Raw genomic sequence first — 23,951 nt, forward strand, 5'->3', positions numbered from 1 at the left:
TCAATTAAATAAAATACTCAGTGCACCTTGAAAGACTGTGTGACCAGACCACACATGTATACAAGCACACGACAGAGAGAGAGAGAGAGAGAGAGAGAGAGAGAGAGAGAGAGAGAGAGAGAGAGAGAGAGAGAGAGAGAGAGAGAATGCAGACAGGACATCTGGTAGCTCTTTGCGCTCCAAGTCTCTTCAATCAGCAGAATAACTCTTACCGAAAGATGAGAAAGCGTCACAGCAAACTGCGATGAAACCTATGGGAATCGAATGTGCAAGATGACAAATGATCAAAGATCTCACACGTGCACTTTCTGGAGATAACAAAAATGTTTTGCTTTGGGAAACTCTGCAGATTATCTCCATCTTGAATGCGAAAAGAGAGGATCATTGAGCCTTGCTACATGTACAAATGGATATTATTTTACCGCTTTCTGTTCCTACCGATGCGCATTTTCGCGCTTTTCCTCAGTGGAGGCGGTTGGAGTGCGACGGGTTTTCCTCGCGCTGGGCACCTGTTGTATGTTAGTTAGACGAATCAGTCACGAGTCAGTGCAACATCCAAAAAACAACAGGTGAGGTGATATACTGTTATTTCATAAAAGGGTAGTTCACTTAAAATGCAAATTATGTTCTTTGCTCACACTCATGTTGTTCGAAACCTGATTTTTTATTCGTTAAACACAAAATGTTTTTTCCCCCATACAATGAAAGTGAATGGAGACGGAATAGCCTACATCTCATTTTGTGTAACACAGAAAAATAACTCACACATGTTTAGAACAACACGAGGGTGTGTACAACACAATTCAAATTTTAGGTGTACGATTCCTAAAGACAACGAGTTCTATTTTATAAACGCGCTCCACACGGTTAATGAATGATTGTGGTATAACATAAATAACGCATTCAATCTCAAGTAATTTAACGCTTAACATAACTACAGCACCGCCTGAAGTGTAGCCTGTTTTCACAATCCATCTGCCTACCTGTTTGGGGCATCATATGCGCGTGCATCACATTTGGGCATTAGGTGCGCGTGTAGTATTTTTTGGACATTTTGCTAACTCGAAACGCGGCAAAAACAAGCATCTATGGCCAGAAATTCTGCTGAGGTAGGCAGCTCACTATATTTTGAGACAACAATCATGAGTGGCGACTAAAGAGCGCACTGCGCACTGCTCTCTCTGTGTTTACCAACCACTTCTGCGCACAGTCTGAAAATGCCCTCATAGGTAAAGCCTCTTTACTAGGTAAAAAGGTTTTTAAATAGATCAAAAATAATCTCATAATTCAAATCTACGAATTGCAACGTTGTTTAAAAAGCCTTTAAAATCGAAGTAAACATTTGGTCTAAGAATTGCATGTCTCTCTCTTGTATCAAGTTTACATAGTCTTCTCAAAGTGTGGACTGAACCAATTCATTTAAATCAAATCTGTTGTTTTTGCTTAATTAAATTTAAAATCTAAAACAATAGCAAATGGTTGGCTAAAAAGGGAATTATGAGTGGCATCTGGGTCAGTTATTAAATTCAGACTTCTCATACTTCTTAGTGCACATACAACAGCACCTTTTGTAGAATATAGCCTACAATTTTTTATGAAAGGAAATAACAGGCTAAATTCGACACAAGTTCACCAGAGGGAACTATTCAGACTTATCAAAACGTGACATTTCAAGTATGTTTAATCAAAACATCATGATTACTTTTTAATGACAGGTTTAGGGTTTACAGTGCAAATGTAACTTAAAACTAGAAAGAATAGCACACAATTAAGTTTTAGCTTTATAAATGTGTAACAATAGAAGCCTATGGAAGGTCCTCATATATTGTACAAGTTTGTAAGACACACTGAGAAGCCGAGAAGTGTGTTGGGGACCATAATGTTTTATCAGTAGACTATTTTTCAAACCACACATTAAGCACTGCAGGGCCATCATTATTTACAGGTTATGGTTATTTATATCTTGTCAATCAGCCACATTCAGCTCTTATCCAGATGACACATATGCAGATTATCAGATACAAATAATGACTTGGATGACCCATGTTTTCTCTTTAATCCAAGAGTTAATTTAATTCTCATTAATCCAAATGACAGTTTACAAGACAGCATTTTCATACTGTGGTAAAAGAGATTAATTGTATTTGGCCCTCATCACACACTCAGGACTGTGTAAGAAACCACATTATGAACATTAAACATATATCTACTAAATATGCGTTAATAATTATATTAACAATAGACGTCTCTAGGAGATAGTCACAAGTATAAGTGTTCATTTAACTTAATGTACTGTATATTTGGACCATTAAAACACCATGAGGTCATTGAATAGTAACTGTTAAATCTGTCGAGAACCAAAATGTTTTAACAGCATGTTCCTGTAAAGCACACAAGAGAAAGCACTTGCATAAAACATCAGCATCATCTGCAGACCCCTGTGGCCATGAACCTATTATGACAAATATCCAGCTCATATCCAAAGAACACGTAAATGCAGATTTCAGCTGCTACAAATATTTAAATCATGTCGTCTATAGAGTACTGCAGCGACGACATATCTATTAGCCAACCCGGAAGTGAGCATCTTCCTGGTTCCCTCAACACAAATCCAACATGATTTTTTTTTTATTGGATTTTGGATTATTTGCATTAATAAGCTCTGTGACCAACAACAGTTTGATTCTTATATGCTTTGTTCATCAGGATAATCTTCACAAATGAACACATCTTTTATAAATTTTGAAGCCTAATACAGTCACCGGATGTAGGATATAAATGACCTACACCACTTTCATATGACTTCAACATCCCTATCACTAAGCTTCTGACAACTATTTCAGTCTTCATTTAAGATTTTTTTTTGCAGAATAGTTAGAATAGTTTGCAAGAGCATGATTATAAACTCAGTGAGGCTGTTAAAGTAAGTAGATAAGTTTAGACTGCCTTTATCAAGACAAATGAAGCTTAAAAAAAATCACAAAGGGGGTATTACTGATGTATTGTTTTTTATGTTGTAGAATAAAAGGTGAAAATATATTGAGCTTGAGTTAACCACCCTCTATTGTGATCCAAATGACCGCTTACAAGAGGGCATTTCCAGAGATCATTTGCATGTTGAGAGAAAGCAAAACTGATCCCAACATTTGAATATTATATGCCTGCATGGTATACAGTTTGGATAATGTTAACAGGTTGAATTTTTATTGATTAACATTAATGATGCATTTTGAAGGTACTGAGTTGCTTATAAAACCCAGTCCATGGTATTCATTTATGGCACAATTTATAAAAAAGTGTTCGCTTAACTCCATTAAGAGCTTGTCCCATTAGAAGTATCTGAGGTTTTCACTGTGGCCTTCAACAAAACACCTAAATTTAATAACCTCAGAGTCAACAGAAAACCAAGCAAATGAGGGCTGAGTGTCATGCTAATGGGTTTTTGGGTGTGGAGATGATGGTTTACAATGCTTAAAGCCATTTCCTGTGTAATGCATGATTCCTACCCTCATTTACCAGCATCTCTTCATTGTCTGTACTGGCTCTCTCTGTTTCCATCTCTCTCCATGCCCAGTCGTCTCACATGAAGGCATTGCAGCAATGTCACAGCTCTACTTACGCAGAACGGACAACTTAGGGTTCAGAGACCGGATCCCGCTGCAGATAGTTCGAGCCGAGTCGGAGCTGTCACCGCTGGAGAAGGCCTACCTGTGCGCTGTGGAGAAAGGTGACTACGCCAGCGTCAAACAATCGCTGATAGAAGCCGAGATCTACTTCAAAATCAACATCAACTGCATCGACCCTCTGGGGCGGACGGCTCTGTTAATTGCCATTGAGAATGAGAATCTGGACATCGTCGAGTTGCTGCTCAGCTTTGGCGTGTACGTGGGGGATGCGCTCTTACACGCCATACGAAAGGAGGTGGTGGGGGCTGTGGAGTTGCTTTTGAATCATAAAAAGTCCAGCGGGGGCATGCAGGTAAGACGCCAATCACTGACAAATTTACTTTAGAGTTTCCAAACCGAAATGATTTGATGTCTCTCCTACTGTAGCATCCTTGAAGGGTCCTCCCTTCAATTCAACTTAAAAGCTTTGAAAGAAGTGTTCTTTTTAATAATATTAGTAGTTATTTTCTTGTTTTTGCATGAAGATGGCTTGCATTATCTTTCTCACTGTCTTGCAGCTGAAGATTAATTAATTTTTCACTTTGTTTGAAGCGCTATGATGACCCTTGCTAATGACTTTATCGCCACACAGTGTAGCAAATTGGTCCTCTTGCGCCATGTCACTGAAAAAAAAGGTGAATTTGTCATTTCAGCTGGTTAGGCTTTTTGTGGGACAGCACAGAATAATTGAATCATGCAACATTTCCGGCGACACGAGGGAAAGTGACCGTTGGCGACTGGATGGGTCACTGACGAGTCCAGCGGATGAGTCCAGGAACGCGACAAAGTTGAGATATGTTCAACTTTATGCAAATGAAGAGCGACTTTTAGGAGCGACAACCAATAGGAGTGAAGGCAGTGGACGCACGTGATCCGTCGCTCTTCAGTGCCGAGTCCGACCAAGGCAAGATGAATGAGAAGCTCATTTTAGCAGTCAGTAACTGTCCTATAATTTATGATATGCCTCCGTGTTCATACGGTGGTACTCGCGCTGCTGACTCCGAGCCTGTGCTTTCGTGAACCCAGATAGACCGGCATTTGCCCGTTTGCTGCAGTTAAATAGCCGCGATGGCAAAGAGCGCTCGCTGTTTCTCGTTCATCTTTAATATTAGGCATGTTATGTACTGATTCCATTTATATTTAGACTTTTCCTTCCAAAATGTTTGTTTCACGAGTTACATACAAATGTAGGCTACATACAAAACATACAAACATACAATTAGAGGGAGTAAAGTTTAATGTGTATTTGGCGTGCTGTCCTGGGGGAGGGCTCTGAGCTCGGAGTTCGGGCCAAACCCAGAGTACTCCCCTTCCCGTATGTAAATGGTTAGGACTAGAAGTGTGGAGAAGGTGGTGGTGGAGGGATGCTGCTAACTGTCAACGAATTGAGGTGAGACTGCTGAATATATATACACCTCTTATCGTTGATTGCTGAGTGCTCTCCACTCGTGTCATTATCTGAGCATGCTCCTCCCAAACTTTGTTAATAAAACATCATTTGCAGCGACAAGAAAACGGATTGGTTCTACAACATGGAGTAACATTCGTGAATGATACTCACAAACATTACTAGGCAACAAGTAGTGGGAACCCACTAGCGTCCTAACCGCCAGCCACTGGCGACAAGTAGCAACAAAGTCGCTTGTAGAGTGTGCGCAACAATTTCACACGGACAGGTATTTGTTATTATGGCGTCGTGGGTATAAAGTTCCCACAGCATCTCTCTCAACGCAGCTCAAGTTCCCTTGAGAGGGAACGTCTCAGGTTACATATGTAACCCTGGTTCCCTGAAGAGGGAACGAGATGCTGCGTCGCCCTGCCATACTCCCGGCAGGCCTGTGATCAACTTTCTTCAGTCTATCAGAAACTAGCGCGGTTTGATTCTCGGTATGCTTAGTTTATAGTTTCCTGGTCTTCAGGGAACCAGGGTTACCAGACGTTCCCACTCAAATTTCTTGTAGTCTAAACAGAAAAATTAACCTGATCCAGATCACATTTATAGGAGGTTTGCAACCCATTTAAAAATTGGATTTGGATTGGATTAGACTGAAAATTTGTTTTAGTCTAAACAGCTTGTATTTAAAATCTTTGCATCTTTCATGGCACAGCATGTGTGTAATGTCATACAGAATAGTGTCCAAATTCACACATTTTCCCTCAATTCTACCCTAAATCTGGCTAACTATGTTGTATGAAAGTCATCTCATGAGTATGAGTAAACAGTAATATAATTATAGGACTAGAAATGGTATTCATTAACGATAACAGGTCTTTTCCCACAAATTTCTTGTGTTATCATAGACGTAGAGCTACACTGCCATTCAAATGTTTTGGGGTTCAGTATGACATTTTGAAATGGATCAGAAGTGACATTAAAGACATTTAAAAATGTTACAAAAGACTTATATTTCAAATAAATACTTTTCTTTTGAAATTTTGATTTATTTCTATTCAAATGCATCATGGTTTTCATAAAAATATTTAGCGGCACAACTGTTTTCTACATTTATAATAATAAGAAACGTTTTTTGAGCATCAAATCAGCATTTTAAAATGATTTCTGAAGGATCATGTGACACTGAAGACTTGGAGTAATGATGCTGAAAATTCAGCTTTGACATCACAGGATTAAATTACATTTTAAAATAGAATACAGTTATTTTACATTGTAATAATATTTCAAAATATTACAGATTTTGCTGTTCTGTTTCAGATTAAACAAATGCAGCCTAATTGGGGACCATTAGAGACTTCAAAAACATAAAAATGTTTATTGACACCAAACGTCTGAATGTTAGTGTATACATTTAGCATGTAATGTAGCACTTTCATTCAAAGCAAATTACATCAAAGACATTATAACGGAGAGGAACAAGAACACTTGTAGAGAAAAATCAGAACATTCAATATGGCAGCAAAGCTATTTGATTGGGGGCTTGCTATCTGATTTATTTCTTTTTTGCAGTGGACTTTCTGTTTATCAGCCCTGGTTTCTTGTTTTTTTTCTAGGTGCCCCCTATCCTGTTGGATAAACAATTCTCCGATTTTACCCCTGACATAACGCCCATTATTTTGGCCGCACACACCAACAACTATGAGATCATCAAGATGCTGGTTCAAAAGGGGGTGTCCGTTCCCCAGCCCCACCAGGTGCGTTGCAACTGCATGGAATGCGTGTCCGGCTCAGACGTGGACAGCCTGCGACATTCCAGATCCCGTCTCAACATCTACCGGGCTCTGGCCAGTCCTTCGCTGGTCGCCCTATCCAGCGAGGACCCCTTCCTGACGGCCTTTCAGCTTAGCTGGGAGCTCCAGGAGCTCAGCAAGGTGGAGAATGAATTCAAGTCAGAGTACGAAGAGCTTTCCCAGCAGTGCAAGCAGTTTGCCAAAGATATGCTCGACCAGACGCGCAGCTCCAGAGAGCTTGAGTTGATTCTGAACTACAAGGATGATATCAATTTCCTGGAGGAGGAAGGGAGTAATGATCTAGCCAGGCTGAAACTGGCTATCAAGTACCATCAGAAAGAGGTGAGATATTTGCTCTCCAAATGTCAGCAATGGTTCTGTGACAACAAGAACTTTGAAAGCAATCCTCAAATGCTGCTAGATCATTAGCAGAAGCGCAAAACATCACTCCAGATAGGAACAACACTCAAGCATATTGCAAAGGTTCACAGGTGTTCAGCTGTTTGTGTCAGTAGTCTGGGATTATATTTGGATGGCTGCCCTGTTGATTTAGCAATGTAGTGTATTTTACACATTGTGGATAATTGCAGGTGGTGGTGTGCTTAAATCTAATTTGCAAATTTGGGTCTTTAAAGCTGAGCAGAAAATGTTCACCTCAAGATAATAGGTTGAGTTTTTATGGGAAACTCTGGCCATCAAGATCTACTTCCCTGTAGAATTTGTCTGCAACCCTGATCAAACAGACTCACCTGCCTGTAGCTATTTTTAGTAATCCTGAAGACCTTGATTAGCGTGTACAGGTGTGTTTGATTAGGACTGGAACTCTGGATGAATCCGAAATCACCCCCCATACCCTAAAATAGGGCATTATTTGAGGGGACAGCCAGTAGTGGTGTCCGAAACCATAGTGGACGTAATAAATGACCAATACGTGCACTCATTCTATCCCACATTGCACCGCAATAACGAGTGTATAGCCGATGTACACTCAACAGCTGTCTGAATTCGCTCACTCGTTTTCATTCACTTCTTCAAGTGAACTGTGTCAATAGACTAACGTAGGGAATAGTGATTGAGGGTTTAGGGGGTGATATCTGATTCAGCCTCTGCTGGAAAGTGGATCTTAAGGGCCAGAGTTGCTCACCCCAGAGGGATTTTGCAGGGTGGCTGCAGCATGATGTGGATCTATGTTGCCCCCCTCTGTCCAGACGAAACATTACAAGCTCTTTCTGTTTAAGGTTGAAGGACATTTTTTTCTTATGCAGGAAAGGTTTCTATGTGGTGATATATGTCATCTGGCAAGCTACTTTGTCATGCATGTGTACAGTACTGTATGTGTGTGCTTGCTTAAACATGACTGAAAATGGAGAAGTGATGTGTGCTTACAAGCTGTGGAAGATGTTGCCCTTTATTCACATGTAGCATCTGTATGTAATTTAACAGAGGCACAGCAGAATATTACTTTTCTTTTGCTGTATCATTGAAATTCCTCTGGAAGATCTTCTACATCACAAACAGTTGACAACAAGCTAGGCTTAACCATTCTTTTTCATTATTTGTCTTACATGGAATTACACACTCAGAACCAAAAATGAGATATTAGATAATACTACACTGTTTATTTATTAATTATTGACAACATATAAATAGTAATAAAAAAAAATCTGGGTTTTTTTGTATATTAAAAAATAATTAAAAATATAAAAAATATAAATAATCATGTTTTTAATTTAATTAATTAAATATATATTTTTTATTTTATTATTTTTTTTACCACATATTCTGCAGATTTGGGAAAAAGTAAGAGTTAAGTATCATTGACATCTATGTTTAATTCACACATGAGTCAGTGTTTGGCTTGCTGCGTTCCATATGTGGCCCAGATGGTTTTCAGAAAAGGTGCAGAAAAGATATAGGGATTTAAACCAGATATGATGAGAACCAGAGAGAGCAGCCCGAGAAAAAAGAAAAGAAAAAAAAGCCTTTTTGTGCCTTTTGTGTTTGCTCTTTTTCAAATGGCACTTGTTTCTCATTAGGACATGGCATGGTTATTTGTGTTCTCCCGCAGAGAGCATTTGATGACAGTCTCCATGCATGAGAGAAGTTAGAAAATGATTTTTGTTTCACTGCACATTACAGAAAATGCAAGCAAATCGTTAAATTACAGTTCAGGCAAAATCTCAGCAACTCTATACATGTACTGTATGTCTTGATTTATTTGTGGTTAACAGTGAATTTACTCCTTTTAGAAAGTTCATTTATTTAATTAGTCAATTTCATCTCTTTTCATTACTCTGTGGTTAGTTTGTAGCACAGCCAAACTGTCAGCAGCTGCTCGCAACTCGCTGGTACGATGAGTTCCCAGGCTGGAGACGCCGCCACTGGGCCAGCAAGTCTGTCACCTGTATGTTCATCGGATTCCTCTTCCCCTTCTTTTCGCTGTTCTACTTGATCGCCCCCAAGAGCCACTACGGCCTGTTCATCCGAAAACCCTTCATCAAGTTTATATGCCACACTGCTTCTTATCTGACCTTCCTCTTTCTCCTGCTGTTGGCCTCCCAACATGTGGATCACAACAGGAATACCACTATGAATGACAATATGAATCCCACTAAGCAGGCCCCAAAGCCCACCGTTACCACTGTGGAATGGATGATTCTACCCTGGATTTTAGGTAATGTGTTTTTAGGGCTGGACATTTTTTCTGATTTGACCAGTCGGATCAGTTGTAGATTAATTTTCTTTCATATCTTTTGCTTTACAGGCTTTGTATGGGCTGAGATCAAACAAATGTGGGACGGTGGCTTTCAGGATTACATTCATGACTGGTGGAACCTCATGGACTTTGTCATGAATTCTCTGTATCTGGCCACTATCTCATTGAAGATTGTCGCTCACGTTAGGGTAACACATTTAAATTATGTTCAAATGTTATATTTTATCCCTATATAAAATAAACCCTATTGGGGCGGTTTCCCGGACAGAGATTAAGCCTAGTCCTAGACTAAAATGGCTTTTTAAAACAGATTAAGAGAAATCTGCTTTCTATGTCATGGTTTTAAATAGTCTTAGAAGAGTAGAGCTTCTCCAAGACTAAATTGAGGCTTAAATTAAACCTTCCAGGAGGCAGGTTTAACTTCAGATTAATGTTGTGTTTCAAAGAATACACACACACGCGGATTACTTGGACTATGTCAGTGAAGATCAATATAAACGTACGTGTGTGTGTGTGTGTGTGTGTGTGTGTATATGTATGCAACACAGGCATGCTAGTAAGAGGTGCATTAGCGATCAACGCTAGAGACTAGCGTCCTTGTTAACGCACCTGCTTTCCATGCTGGAGACCCTGGTTCGAATCCTGCATAGTGGGTAGAGTAGGAAACTTTGTGTTCATTCACAACATTTGTGTACGCAAAGTTTCTCGGGGAAATACAAATTCTTTTCTGCCATCTCATATTTTTCTTCAACCATGCTCCTGGAGGGCCAGTCCTGCAGAGTTTAGCTCAAACCCTAATCAAACAGTTAATCAAGCTCTTCAGGATTGCCTGATAATCACAAGCTGAAACAGGTTGGATATAAATATAGGGCAGTGGCCCTCCAGGAGCAGGGTTGACCTATGCTTTAGGCGCTTAGGTAGATTCCACAGCTGATGTGTGCAGTTGTTCTTTGCTTTTTGCTTTAAAAGAGTTATATTTTGTTCAGTAAAGTTTTTTGATTGCAGTCTTTTTTCTGCTGTCTTTGCTTTCCTTGCTTCTCAGTTCCATGCAATTTTAAGCTTTTCTTGGTTCATTTCATGTTTTATAGGCAACCTCTGTCATGCTATTTCAGATTATTTTTTATTAATCTGGTTTATTTTAGTTAATGACTCCATAGTCCAGGTGTTAGTAATCGTTACTTAATCTGTGTTTCAGAAAACCATTTTTTAAGCCACGATTAACTATTCTAGATTCCTGACTTAATTTAAACCCTGTCCAGGAAACTGCCCTATTAAAGGGTTAGTTCACCCAAAAATGAAAATTCTGTCAGTAATTACTCTCCCTCATGTTGTTCCAACCCCGTAAGACTTTCGTTCATCTTTGGAACACAAATTAAGATATTTTTGATTAAATCTGAGAGCTAGATCTCTCCTCCATAGGCTTCTTAAGGGATCGAAACTGGCCGGCCCAAAAGTTAGTACAGACATCGTTATAATAGTCCGAGTGACTACAGTGGCTCAACCATAAGTTAATCAAGCGACGAGAATACTTTTTGTGCGCAAAAAACAAACAAAAATAACGACTTTATTCAACTATTCATTTCCTTCCCTGTGGGCCTCGAGTGAGTTCACGTAGTGATATTGCGCAAAGCTTCTGTGTTGCACGTCACACGTAGGCTCGCTATTGGCCGACGCTGGTCATGTGTGTGATGCGTGTGACGTACAACACAGAAGCTTTGCGCAATATCACTACGTGAACTCACTCGAGGCCCACAGGGAAGGAAATGAATAGTTGAATAAAGTCGTTATTTTTGTTTGTTTTTTGCGCACAAAAAGTATTCTCGTCGCTTGATAAACTTAAGATTGAGCCACTGTAGTCACTCGGACTATTTTAACGATGTCTTTCATAACTTTTGGGCCGGCCATTTTCGATCCCTTAAGAAGCCTATGGAGGAGTGATCCAGCTCTCAGATTTAATCAAAAATATCTTAATTTGTGTTCCGAAGATGAACGAAAGTCTTACGGGGTTGGAACAACATGAGGTTGAGTAATTACTGACAGAATTTTTATTTTTGGGTGAACTTACCCTTTAAGTATATATGCTAAATAAATAATATAAATAAAAAATCAAAATCATGGTCCACATAACTGTATTTTAAACCTAAAAGAAAATTTTTTTGTTTAGCATTCAACACATTTCACCTTTCATTGTGGATGACTTGTTGCTGGAAAACATTTTGGGTTATACATGGTTAGGACAAGATGTTAGTCTATTCTTATTTGGAAGCAAGAACAGAATATGACCAGAGGTTGAATACGATGACATACTGTAATTTACAACATTTATCTTTCTGCAGGACTCTGGCAACCAGCCCCGGGAAAATTGGGTGATGTGGCACCCTACCTTGGTGGGCGAGGCCTTGTTCGCCATTGCTAATATATTTAGCTCCCTACGACTGATTTCACTCTTCACAGCCAACTCCCACCTGGGCCCTCTTCAGATCTCCCTTGGCCGAATGCTTCTGGACATCCTCAAATTTCTCTTCATTTACTGCCTGGTGCTGCTCGCCTTTGCAAATGGACTCAATCAACTGTATTTCTATTATGATGATAGCCCTACTCCACAAAAAAACGCCACATGCAAGGGTATCCGCTGCCCAGACCAGAACAATGCATTCACCACGTGAGGAACTGTAGTTTTCTCAGATCTATAGATTTAACCTTCATTTTACTTGCTTTACAATAAATAGTGATATCCTGTTATTTGATTTTTTTTACAGTATGTTTGAGACACTGCAGTCATTGTTCTGGTCCATATTTGGTCTTGTTCAACTGCACGTGACCAATGTTGAACCCAAACACGAGTTCACAGAGTTTGTTGGAGCCACAATGTTTGGGACCTACAACATAATCTCCCTGGTGGTGCTTCTTAATATGCTTATTGCTATGATGAATAATTCCTACCAACATATTGCTGTAAGTATTATAAATTATTAGTTGCTTTTGGGTACATGAAAAAAAAAAATCTGCATCAAAATGTATGCATTTACTTATATATTTAACGTTTATCTATAGTATATTTTGTAATCACTTTTTTGCTTTCATTAATTTTATGACCCATTGGTGTGAAAAGGAATTTTTGAAAGTACAAATACTATACCTTTCAGTTTACTGTTTGATTGGCATGTCTTTGGTTGGTCCACAGGACCATGCTGATATTGAGTGGAAGTTTGCCAGAACTAAACTTTGGATGAGCTACTTCGAAGAGGGTGGAACACTGCCTCCTCCCTTCAACATCATCCCCAGTCCAAAATCAACGTGGTACCTCATCAGATGGATCAAGAGCAACTGCTTCAAAGCTAATCACAAAAAAAGAACAGAGACGCTTGGATCACTTGGGGTAATGAGCTATTTGCTCTCTTTTTCTATTAAAGCAGCACTAAGTAGGAATTCCGTTTTTGTCAAACAGCGACCCCTAGAGTCGCTGTGGAGTACTTGTACTGTCGTGAATAGCACTCACACAGAGATGGCTCGCACTCACGGCCGGATCCCCTCCCCCTGTACACCGGTACCTGTTCAGTAGGATGGACGCTGTAACGAGTGGAAATAAGGTATGGCCCCTTTAAGAGCTGCGCGCGCCCTGTTTAACTGTCGGCAGTCTGTATTGTATGTGCGCCTCGAACACCACATGTATACGGCGCCGGGTTATTTCTGTTTGATGCTCATTTTATCAGAATTTTATCAGATCTGTTTTTTGCCGTAAAGCAATTTGTTACCTCGCGAGACCTGATATCACACGATACTTCCTAACACTGAGGTTGCAAGGGTGGTTTTGCGGCTCACAGGCACCAGGGAGGTGCGAGACGACCACCATTCAACACGAAATCAGTAATATAAACATTACAATGACTCCAAAGCTGTTCGGTTAAGGTAAAAATGTTACTTAGTTCACCTTTAATAATTAATATGAAACATGGGTTAGTCCATATGTCCCTGATGTTGTTTAAATGTTTTTTTTTTCCTCCACGGAACACAATTAGAATGTTCATGCTGCTCTATACCAGACAAAAAGTAGATGAAGATTTAAATTGTCAAGATGTCATACGATTGCGATGTATGAGGAATAAACAACAGTCAATACTAAAAATCTAATATTTGAAGAAACGAAATGCTTCTGTGAACAAAATCATTGGAGCTACTGAGATATTGACTACCTTGTAGTATAGCAAAGTATAGGTGTCATGAAAAATCAATTCAATTGATTTATTCTCTTTTTTTCCAGATTCGAGCTGCTGAAAATGTACGCACAAACCGCCAGTACCAGGTAATGGTGTCTCTCTCAAAGCAACTGATCGTTAAATGCACCAGATGAAAGGTTACAGCCTGCCACCATTTCATTTTATTTCACACGGTGTCAATCAACTTCTGAATTGAGAGATTGATCTTTCCCTTTCACTTTGACTCCTCTGAAAGACTTTAAAGGGATACTCCGCCCAAAAAATGAAAATTCTGTCATCATTTACTCACCCTCAAGTTGTTGCAATCCTGTATGAGTTTTTTTCTTCTGCTGAACACAAAGGAAGATATTTTGAAGAACGATTGGAACCAAACAGTTGTTTGGCACCATTGACTTCCATAGTTAGTAGAAAAAAAAATACTATGGAAGTCAATGGTGCCAAAGTTCCAATCGTTCTTCAAAATATCTTCCTTTGTGTTCAGCAGAAGAAAGAAACCCATACAGGTTTGCAACAACTTGAGGGTTTTTCATTTTTGGGTGGAGTATCCCTTTAAGGGCTGCTTGTTTGGCCTAATCGTTTCTAGGTTCATAACAGATATAATCAAATTTTTTAGGAGGTACTTAGAAACCTGGTTAAGCGGTATGTGGCAGCAATGATCAGGGATGCCAAAAAAGAAGAGGGACTAACGGAAGAGAACTTTAAGGTAAATTGTGTATGGTTGTTTTTTAATGTTGTAATAATAATAATAATTTTCCAAAATTATACTACGAAAGTATTTGACCACAGAATGCCACAACTGGCCGATCTCAATACAATTTCAAACAATTTAACCTTTAAAAAACAGGTCAGATTAATTCAGTCATTAAATAATATATAATTTTTTTCTTTAATAGATCCTATTCATTTTTAGTTACTTAACCTTTTTTTGTACTATGTGATATAAATGTACATGTTTTACTGAGCAATGTGTGAATAATATCATTAATAGGAACTTAAACAGGACATCTCAAGCTTCCGGTATGAGGTGATGGGAATGATGAAGGGCACTAAGATTGGCACGTCGACCTCAAAAGGGAGCGCAGGAGCCTCAAGCCTAGTGCATCCTGATAACCCTTTGAAGAGCAATTCTGCTTCAGCTGGAAGTCAACTGAAGGGCAAAATGAGACTGAAGAGTGTCACCACCTCTATGATCCAGGAGGGCGCACCCAAAGCCAATGTCTGGAAGCCTGGCGGCTGTAGTGGCCTAGCGGGTGGTTCTGTCCCAAACAAGACTGTTGGCCATCAAATGAACTGCAAAGGGCCAAACAACCCGGGAGCGATTTACTCCGTGTCAGAGGAAGCTGGTGAATCCGAAGAACAGGACGATGGCGAACAGGGAGGAAACCTCAATTTCAATGCAGGAAAGAAGCAAAACAAAGAAACAGAGAGAGACAGAGTAAATGAGACTGAGGAAGAGGACGAGGAAATGGTATACATGCGTAAAATGTGTGAGGAAGAAATGAATGAGGAAACCGGATATGAAGGAAGCAGATTATAACGGCATTCAAACTCGGCATTCAAAAGTGACGATCACATACCGAATGCCGGAAATCAAAGAGAAAGATGCTGTTCTCCTGAACCATTCGCTCTATCTCAGGAGCAGCTGTGCTGACGGTCCAGTGCAGGGCGTTGCATATGTATGATACGAACATCAAGTGTCATTCTGGGTCTCAGGGATGATCGTCTCTTTTAGGAGAATAAGAGGTCCAACGTTGTCTTTCACAGTGATTCACACTCTGTCAAGTGTGTAAATGCTCCTGTAGTTTCTCGCTGCTCTGCTCTCCTCTCCTCTCCGCTGAATCATAAATGAAGGAGCAATTACTGAGACCCTTTGCTATTCAGACCTTTCATTCTGCCTTACTCCGTTAGATTTAGCATTTTATGCTATCTGTGGTTCCACCGTAAGAGATGTCATTACCGTCATGCAACCTAATATCTTTAATAAAGTTTACTATGCAAATATTTACAACTTTTCAAACTTTTTAGTCAGGTTTTGCATTGAGCATGTATGAGAGAAGGAACAGGTTAAAGGGTGTTTTTTAATAAACGTGGATGAATTTGTTCATACCAACACTTGACAAGTCCAAAGTAAACACTGCATATCATAAATGTACTGTAAAGTCTTGTTACAGTAATCATGTATGTTTCATCCTACTCTCAGTTGTATTCATAATGAAGAATGAAAAGAAGAACAAGGTATTATTACAGTTTGCACAGCATCAGTACATTGTTTTTTAAGCATCTGAACATCTTATTCCATCTATCCTCACTTGTTTACTTAACAGGTTACTGCCTTGTATTACAGATCATGAATTAATGCACAAATATAAATAAATAAATATATGCTGTACTATGACTTTTGAATTATTGTGATCTTGGATCCCATCCTAGTTTATTTTAGAAATAAGAGATTGATTACGTAGTCTGACCATTGCAAAGCTGCATGACTAACATTAACTATGTGTAAAGGTGAGTGTTTAGAAATTGGGAAATTAGTATAATGTATAATGTGGGCACAAGCACTAATACATTTGTTGACTAAATCTGTAGGGGGAAACTGTACTAAGTGTATTATACAGTATGTGAGTGTAATATGCCAATTAAGCCATAGGTTACCAAATTAAAACAAGGGTTTATATGCAGTTTGGAGACTGCAGACCATTTGATAGACTGCACTTAACAATTTATGCATTGCAAGTATATTTGCATACATTTTTGCATGGGAGAATATTTTCCCACAGGTCTCAGGTGATCGCAACAAAGATAACCATATAAATATGTAATCTATGCAGAACAAGCAAAATAAAATACTGAGATGACTTGTTTAACAGAAAGCATATTAGTGTTGAAATCATTATTCTTTGGAAAATATTAGCAATAGATCATTCCTCCTTGTTTCTATTTCTGTATTGTTGGTATTCTTTCTAAATCAAGAAAATTGATTGTTCTTAATTGAGAAGACCATGGATTGCATATTGCGATTTATATTTCCAGCACCCGAAGAAGAAAAATCTCACACTACATTGCAGTTTTATTAGATTTACTGTAAAGAAATTCATTTTATTTTGACCCAGTAGGCCATATTTAAACCAGTAACAGGTTATCTACTGTCCTGATATAAATGGAGTATCTGTAATGGTTTTAAATAGACTCCTGCAGTTCTGCACAGTGAGAATTAAACACTGGGCAGGTTTGACTATCTAATTCATTTCACATCCTCCAACCTTCACCAGGGTACAAAGGCCTATCTATCATTTATTTGAATCAGCACCCTTAGAGAGTCCAGAGTGCAGCCCAAGGGCACTTGAATGAAGTTTAAAAGAGCAGCGAGTCATTTGCACCTCAGCAAGAGGGAATGCGCTGACATGCTCTGCTTTCTGCATGCTAAAATCCAGAACTGTGGAGTGGACCTCACAGGGATGGAAGAGGTATATAGCAAAATGCTTAAAATTTGAAGTTTGCGCGTTCCAGACAGGCTGTCAGTCTATGCATTAGTATTGAGGATTATTTTCAGTAAATCTTTCTGAAAGTTACACTCATAGGTGACGATAAGTGACTTATGAGTGATTCATTGAATCCTTCATTCAACCGATTCATTCAAAAACATTGGCTGCATCTGAAATTGCATACTGTTAGGATAGTTACTTCTTTTGAATAATTAATTACTTTGCGACCATTAAAAAAGTATGTTCTGTATACAGCGGTAGTATGGATGTGTGTTGTATGAATTTAATCTGGACGCACTACATCCGTCATGTTGTCATTGTCATGTGACTTTAAGGTGTCATTGCCTATGGTCAGTTGTGTCACTAATCCTCTCTCATGGCCTCATGGGATACCAAACTGTCCATCAGATGCACACTTTAGAATCTTGTTGGAAGTAATTAGTCATTTGAGAACTTTTCACCCACTGTTTTATGAATTCAGACATAACCTACTACTCTTTTCACATAGGGCTACTTTTTTTTCCAGCTATATATAAGGTGTATTTCAGACGCAGCCATTGAGTTATTCAGAACCTAAACAACCTTTTGTGAGCAGAATCATTCACTCAGTCGATTCATTCAAAAACACGGTTTCAATCCACCATGACACGTAACTTTTTGATACTGCTTTGACGTCCTTTGGAACTATTTTCGTTGGCGGAGCAAAAATAGATGTCATTTAAATATATCCAATCCGGGCCTGAGTGCACTGTACATGCAAGGGAGACTGGGGCTGGTTGCCACACGAAGAACGAAGGGTTATATTTCAGTAACTAAAAGTATTATTAAACAAATATGAATTTTCTCTAAGTTGGTTGCAAACAACCTACTGTAATTATTAATCAGAAACAAAATAGAACATTGTGATGGTAAAAAAGCATGAGATGAGAGGAAAAATTATATTTCAATGCTTTTGCAAGATCTCGCAATACCTTTGCATTCTCTCGGAAAAGTTTCACACTCTTCATGCGAAAGCAAAACTGATTATGGAAATATTATGAGATGGGAAGAAAAAATAGTTTATTGATTTTTCCGAGCGAATGCAAAGTTTGCAAAAGTTTTGCGAGTGAACGCAAAATCATTCAAATATTATTTTATCCTTCCATCTCATATTTTAATCATGATCCAAAGAATCTTCTTTATTAAATTTCAATAGCCCTATGTGCTGCAACTCATCAATGTCCATTCTGTTTGTTTGTGTGGGTGTTGCACATTCTAAATTGTTATTCTGGTAAAGCAATTTTAACATAGACTAATTGTGACTGTAATAAATATAAAACATAATCTAAATTACTCTTTATAAAGCAAGACCTTTGTTCAGCCAGCCAGTCATTTGCAAAATTATCTTTATTATTAGTGCATTTCTCAGAAATGTTGAAAAATCGAAAGTTGGCACACCACTATTTAGTGACCCAAGTGGACTTTTTATGGGACTTTGTTAATGTGCAGCAAAATACAGGCAGTCACGTCTTATAGACACACCGGTTTGGCACTTCTCTTAAAACACAAAACCAGGAAACTAGTGTGGTACGTGTTGTCGAACTGTCTTTCTCCATCTGAAATGGCAGAAGCTAATATTTCTGTGAGCCGGGAACAGTTCAGCTGTCCAGTCTGTCTAGATCTATTGAACGATCCAGTGACCATCCCCTGTGGACACAGTTATTGTATGAACTGTATTAGACGCTATTGGGATGAAAATGCTCAATTGAGAGTTTACAACTGTCCTCAGTGCAGACAAGCCTTCACTCCGAGACCAGTTTTAGCGAAGAATGTGGTGGTTGCTGAAATGGTGGAGAAACTGAGGAGGACAGGACCCCAGGCTGCTCATGTTCCTCACTGTGACGCTAGACCTGGAGATGTGGAGTGTGATGTTTGTACTGGCAGAAAATACAAAGCCATCAAATCCTGTTTGGTGTGTCTGAACTCTTTTTGTCCCATTCACTTTCAACAACATGAGGATCTCTTCGAAGGTGAGAGACACTGTTTGATGGATGCTACTGAACAACTCCAGGAGATGATCTGTCCAATACACAATGAGCTTTTGGAGATTTTTTGTCATACTGACCAGACGAGTATTTGTATGCTGTGTACAATGGATATCCACAAAAACCACGACGTGTCACCAGGAGCAGAGAGAATTAATCAGGTATGAATTAGACCAGAAACATATTCAATAATGCTGAAAGCTTGGCCAGCGCAATTTTTGGCTCCCCAAAGAACCCTTCAGTGAACAGTCCTTAAAAGAACCATTTTTTTCTGAGTGTGAAAGACATTTTAAGGCTTTATATAAATCTTTTTACACTATAAAAGACACCTTTTGTGATGTTAAAGGTTTCTTGTGAAATTATAGATGCCAATAAAGAACATTTATTTTAAAGAGTGTAGTTCCTAATAACCGAATGCAAACCCTCTGGCCAAGCAAGTATATTTATGGATTGCAGACAGTAGGCTATTACAAATTTTTGAGTAACAATAAGGTCGTTTTTGTTAACATTAGTAGTTAATGAATTTACTATAACACAAACTAACACGTCGCTGTTTGGATTTAAATGGGCAAAAGATTTATAAGTTCTTAATACTTAATAATTGTTCATTTACATGTTAACTCAGTGTATGAGTTGTAAAGTGTTACCATGTTTACCTTGTTAATTCATTTAAAAATGCATATTAATACACAATTTACACAGGTAAGGTACAATTAATGTGCTTTTTTCCCTACAAGGATAAACTGTTTCTGCTTTAGTTTTGTTGTCAATTTAAACAAACTATCAAACATTCATTTTTAGGTAAATTCTGTACATCATAAGTTCAGTGACTGAAATACCGCACAACACTGTCAATGTGCTATTAGGCGGCTAAAGACATATTGTCATATGTTGAGTAAACAATCACAGTAAAACTTAATTATTGTTTAGGTAAGCGTGGATGTGATGAGGATGTTCATTATTATTTTATTTTTTTCATAGAGTTCTTCGTCTCTCTCTGTTTCTCATGAACCTACTGACCTTTTCAGCTTTGATGTCAGTTCTCATCCTTCTAATTATCTGAGAAAATCTTTCTCTCAAAAACTAAAGAAAAAAATGGACGATTTCCTAAATTCAGAGGTAGTGGTTGTGTCTGGTTTGGGTAAGTAGCATTAATCCAGGAATGAATCATTTAAATAAAAACGGTGTGAATATCAAAACAAAGGTGTGACCTTAAATGCACAAATATATGTTTATTTATTTTTCTTAGTAATTCACTACAAAAACCCCACGGATGCACCCAGGAACAGAAATGAGATCCTACAATGTATGTCACACACACAACATGACTTTTCATTGATTTCTAGTGTTTTTATAGTGATCTTAAACTGTGTTTTATTTCCATCAGATTCACAAGAGCTCTCAATGGATTCAAACACAATGAATGAAATACTCGTACTGTCTGGGGGAAACAGAGTGGCTACTAACACTGGCAAAGTCCAGCGATATCCCAATCATCCAGAGAGATTTGATTGTTGGCCTCAGGTGTTGTGTAGAGAGAGTGTGTGTGGACGTGCCTACTGGGAATTTGAGTGGAGTGGGAGTGCTGGCATGGGTATTTCGTTGTCGTATAGGAGCATCTGCAGGAAGGGAAGGGGTGATGAGTGTAAATTTGGAAGCAATGATCAGTCTACGAATTTATACTGCTCTCCTTCCAAATACATATTCTGGGACAGTAACAAAAAGACTAAACTGTATATAAAGACTTCTAAAGTAAAGTCTTCTAGATTAGGAGTGTATGTGGATTACAGTGCTGGAATTGTGAACTACTTCAGCATCTCTGACACAATGAAACTCATCTACATAGTCCAGGGCAAATTCACGCAGCCGATCTATCCTGGGTTTACGGTTTATTTTGGATCTGCAGTGAAACTGTGTGATCCATCAATGAACTGTAGATGATTTAGAGATGTGAGATTCAATGAGATGTCATTTCTTATTTTTGTCAATAAATGCATACTCACTTCAGTTCCATTAAAAAAAGCAACACAGCAAGGTTATATGCATAACGCCGCTGTGACATATCCCAATCTTTAAGAACAAGGTGTTGGCTGAATTTTTTTGAATGATATCGATCTACAATCTGACTTGTGCTGCAGACTGGAGTCATAAATAACACCATGCTCCTTCATTTGCCCAGAGGAGAAATATCCCCCTGACTCAGCCTGGTCTCTCTCAAAAAAAAAAGAACTCCATTTCTGTCACCTGAAGGAGTTTGGGTTCTACAATCTACTTAGGCTTACGATGCTTTTGGGAAACGCAGCCCTGGACGATGACACCAGCGTTTTCTGCAGAGCTGCTTTATAGCAGATTGGACTGTTTTATAATTGACGAATTTTGCAACATCAACACTTTACTGAATGAAATCAACATTGAACTGACTCGAGCTGAATAACCACACTAATTATCTTCTGTATGCTTAAAGCTGAATTGAACATAATTGATGAACTTTACAGTTGAACTGACTTGAGCTGTATAATTTGAATTCTCATAGGCCTATATGATGTTTGCATCATTTATTGTTATTTTAGAGTTTATTACTGTGAAGCTGCTTTGAAACAATCTGTATTGTATAAAGCACGACATTAAGGCCACGTGTATGATTGGCAGCTACTAGTATTTTCCAAATCAGTAATAATGTTCCATTTCAGTTATAATGCTGTTCAGCCTATCTGAACAGGACTGGACTGGGGCAAAATTTGATCAAGTTTAATATATCTCAAAAAAGGAATAATCTACATTACATTAAAGAGTAAAACAAGTTCTGGTCATACCATTGTTCCTTTTGTTTGTTTGTGCGTCTTTCTCATTTGGAAAGTATCTGACCTAGATGTAGCCTATAGAAAATACTGTGGTACAAAATGACAAAATAGGTGTAAATAGTTAAAATAATACTATCAGTGTGCAAATAACCAAAGATACTCACCGCAAAATTCTTTTTTTTCGTTTTCAAAGTGACTAACTGTTAGCTGGTCCTTATGAGTCACTGAATCATGAACCGATTCTTTTAGAAAAGATGATTCAGTAACGAAATATTAGGCTATTGTAGGCTTGTTCGACTTGATCCGGTGTTGTGCCTAATTTCGAACCCCTGCCAAATTATTACCCACCTCGTTGAAGTCAGTACCTGATTGCCTAATCCCAACCCCGCCCCTAATCCTAACCCCTTCCCTAATCCTAACCCCTTCCCTCCCCGGCTCCCCCACCACAACTAATCCATACCGGTTCAAATCGAACAAGCCTTTCATGTGTTGCAACTTGCAACAGAATCCTGCACGATGTGGCGTCGTTTGGTCCAGAGCCTGTTTGGTCATTTCCCTTGGCCTGGTTCGAACATTCCAACCATAGACTCCAACCAGTCTATGACTCCAACACACAAAATGAATCGTGCACGTGATTGGACAGAAAGTGAGGCTTCTTTTGTCATTGGTCACATAATTTCCACGTTAACAACACAAGCCTAGCCACGCCCATTTATGGTCGACACGAGCTCCAACGCCTCGGTTCAAATGTCACATCACTAGCAACAAGCAATATACATTTCTAAAAATGTAAGTTACGCAACATTAAACTTCTTGTTTGTTAAACTATCGTGTAAAAGCCTGTGGGTGTGTGGCGGTCGAATCACAGCCGTCTTGCTCGTGTGATACATTTAGCTTGTGAAAGCGGTATATTTTAATTCAAGTAACAAATTTGATACAATAATTGAAATGGCCTAATTAAGTGACGATCCTTATGTTTGTCATTATAGAAATCTGTTCTTGGCTATTGTTCCTGCTACGTTGCTCAGCCTATCCTCATCATTAGGCAAGGCAAGGCAAGTTTATTTATATAGCACATTTCATAAGTCAAAGTGCTTTACAGAAAGGAATGAAAATAATCACAAAATAAAAGCAAGGAAAATTTAAACAGTTATAAAAGAAATTAAAAGAGGTACATGGTAAAAAGATGATACATGCACGATGTGCCTGTATCTTTCTCTATTGCTGTTCGATTACATGATAGAAAGTCTAAGGCCTTCAAAAGCCGTACAGCAAACCCATCTAATCTGGTGCCTATTACACGCCAAACTAAGACAAAAGTAACGAAAAGTAAGACTGTTAAGTTAGCACTATTAAACATCCGCTCACTTAAAAATAAATCACTTCTAGTCAATGACTTAATAACCACATACAACCTGGATTTTATGCTTCTAAATGAAACTTGGCTAGAAGACAGCTGCAGTTCAACAGTCCTCAATGAAACAGCCCCTCCTAACTTTACTTTTATGAGTGTCTGCAGAGCGGGTAAGAGAGGTGGAGGAGTAGCTGCTCTTTTTAAAGATGTCTATCAATGTAAGCAAACATCATTTGGTAACTACCCCTCTTTTGAATATCTGGGTATTGTGTTAAAAGGTGCCCCACGCATTTTACTTATCATTATTTACAGGCCTCCAAATACTCTCCAGCCTTTGCTGAGGACTTTACAGAACTGTTATCAACAATTTCCTCAGAGTTTGACTGTTTTGCTATTACTGGAGATTTTAACATTCACATAGATAATGATACAAATATGGCAAAAGAAATCAAAACTGTTTTAAAAACTTTTGATCTGATTCAGCATGTACACGGACCCACACA

General features: G+C 38.6%; 2 protein-coding genes across 2 annotated transcripts; both read left to right on the forward strand.

The window, feature by feature from the left end:
- Positions 1 to 200: 200 nt before the first annotated feature.
- trpc4a (transient receptor potential cation channel, subfamily C, member 4a) lies at positions 201 to 15,699 on the forward strand. The gene is made up of 11 exons (XM_056247715.1): positions 201 to 569; positions 3,575 to 3,978; positions 6,675 to 7,193; positions 9,156 to 9,525; positions 9,616 to 9,755; positions 11,904 to 12,229; positions 12,327 to 12,522; positions 12,752 to 12,946; positions 13,829 to 13,870; positions 14,398 to 14,487; positions 14,773 to 15,699. The coding sequence occupies exons 2-11, from the start codon at positions 3,601 to 3,603 to the stop codon at positions 15,319 to 15,321; spliced, it is 2,805 nt and encodes a 934-aa protein (XP_056103690.1). The 5' UTR covers positions 201 to 569; positions 3,575 to 3,600; the 3' UTR covers positions 15,322 to 15,699.
- Positions 15,700 to 18,869: 3,170 nt separating this feature from the next.
- On the forward strand, positions 18,870 to 21,234 carry ftr54 (finTRIM family, member 54). Its single transcript, XM_056247733.1, has 4 exons — positions 18,870 to 19,454; positions 20,275 to 20,434; positions 20,543 to 20,599; positions 20,681 to 21,234. Exons 1-4 carry the CDS (start codon positions 18,870 to 18,872, stop codon positions 21,232 to 21,234), a joined length of 1,356 nt encoding a protein of 451 aa, XP_056103708.1.
- Positions 21,235 to 23,951: the final 2,717 nt, after the last annotated feature.

This window comes from Rhinichthys klamathensis, unplaced genomic scaffold (assembly GCF_029890125.1).
Source record: "Rhinichthys klamathensis goyatoka isolate OS25496 unplaced genomic scaffold, OSU_Roscu_1.1 h1tg000050l_1, whole genome shotgun sequence".
Taxonomy (NCBI): domain Eukaryota; kingdom Metazoa; phylum Chordata; class Actinopteri; order Cypriniformes; family Leuciscidae; genus Rhinichthys; species Rhinichthys klamathensis.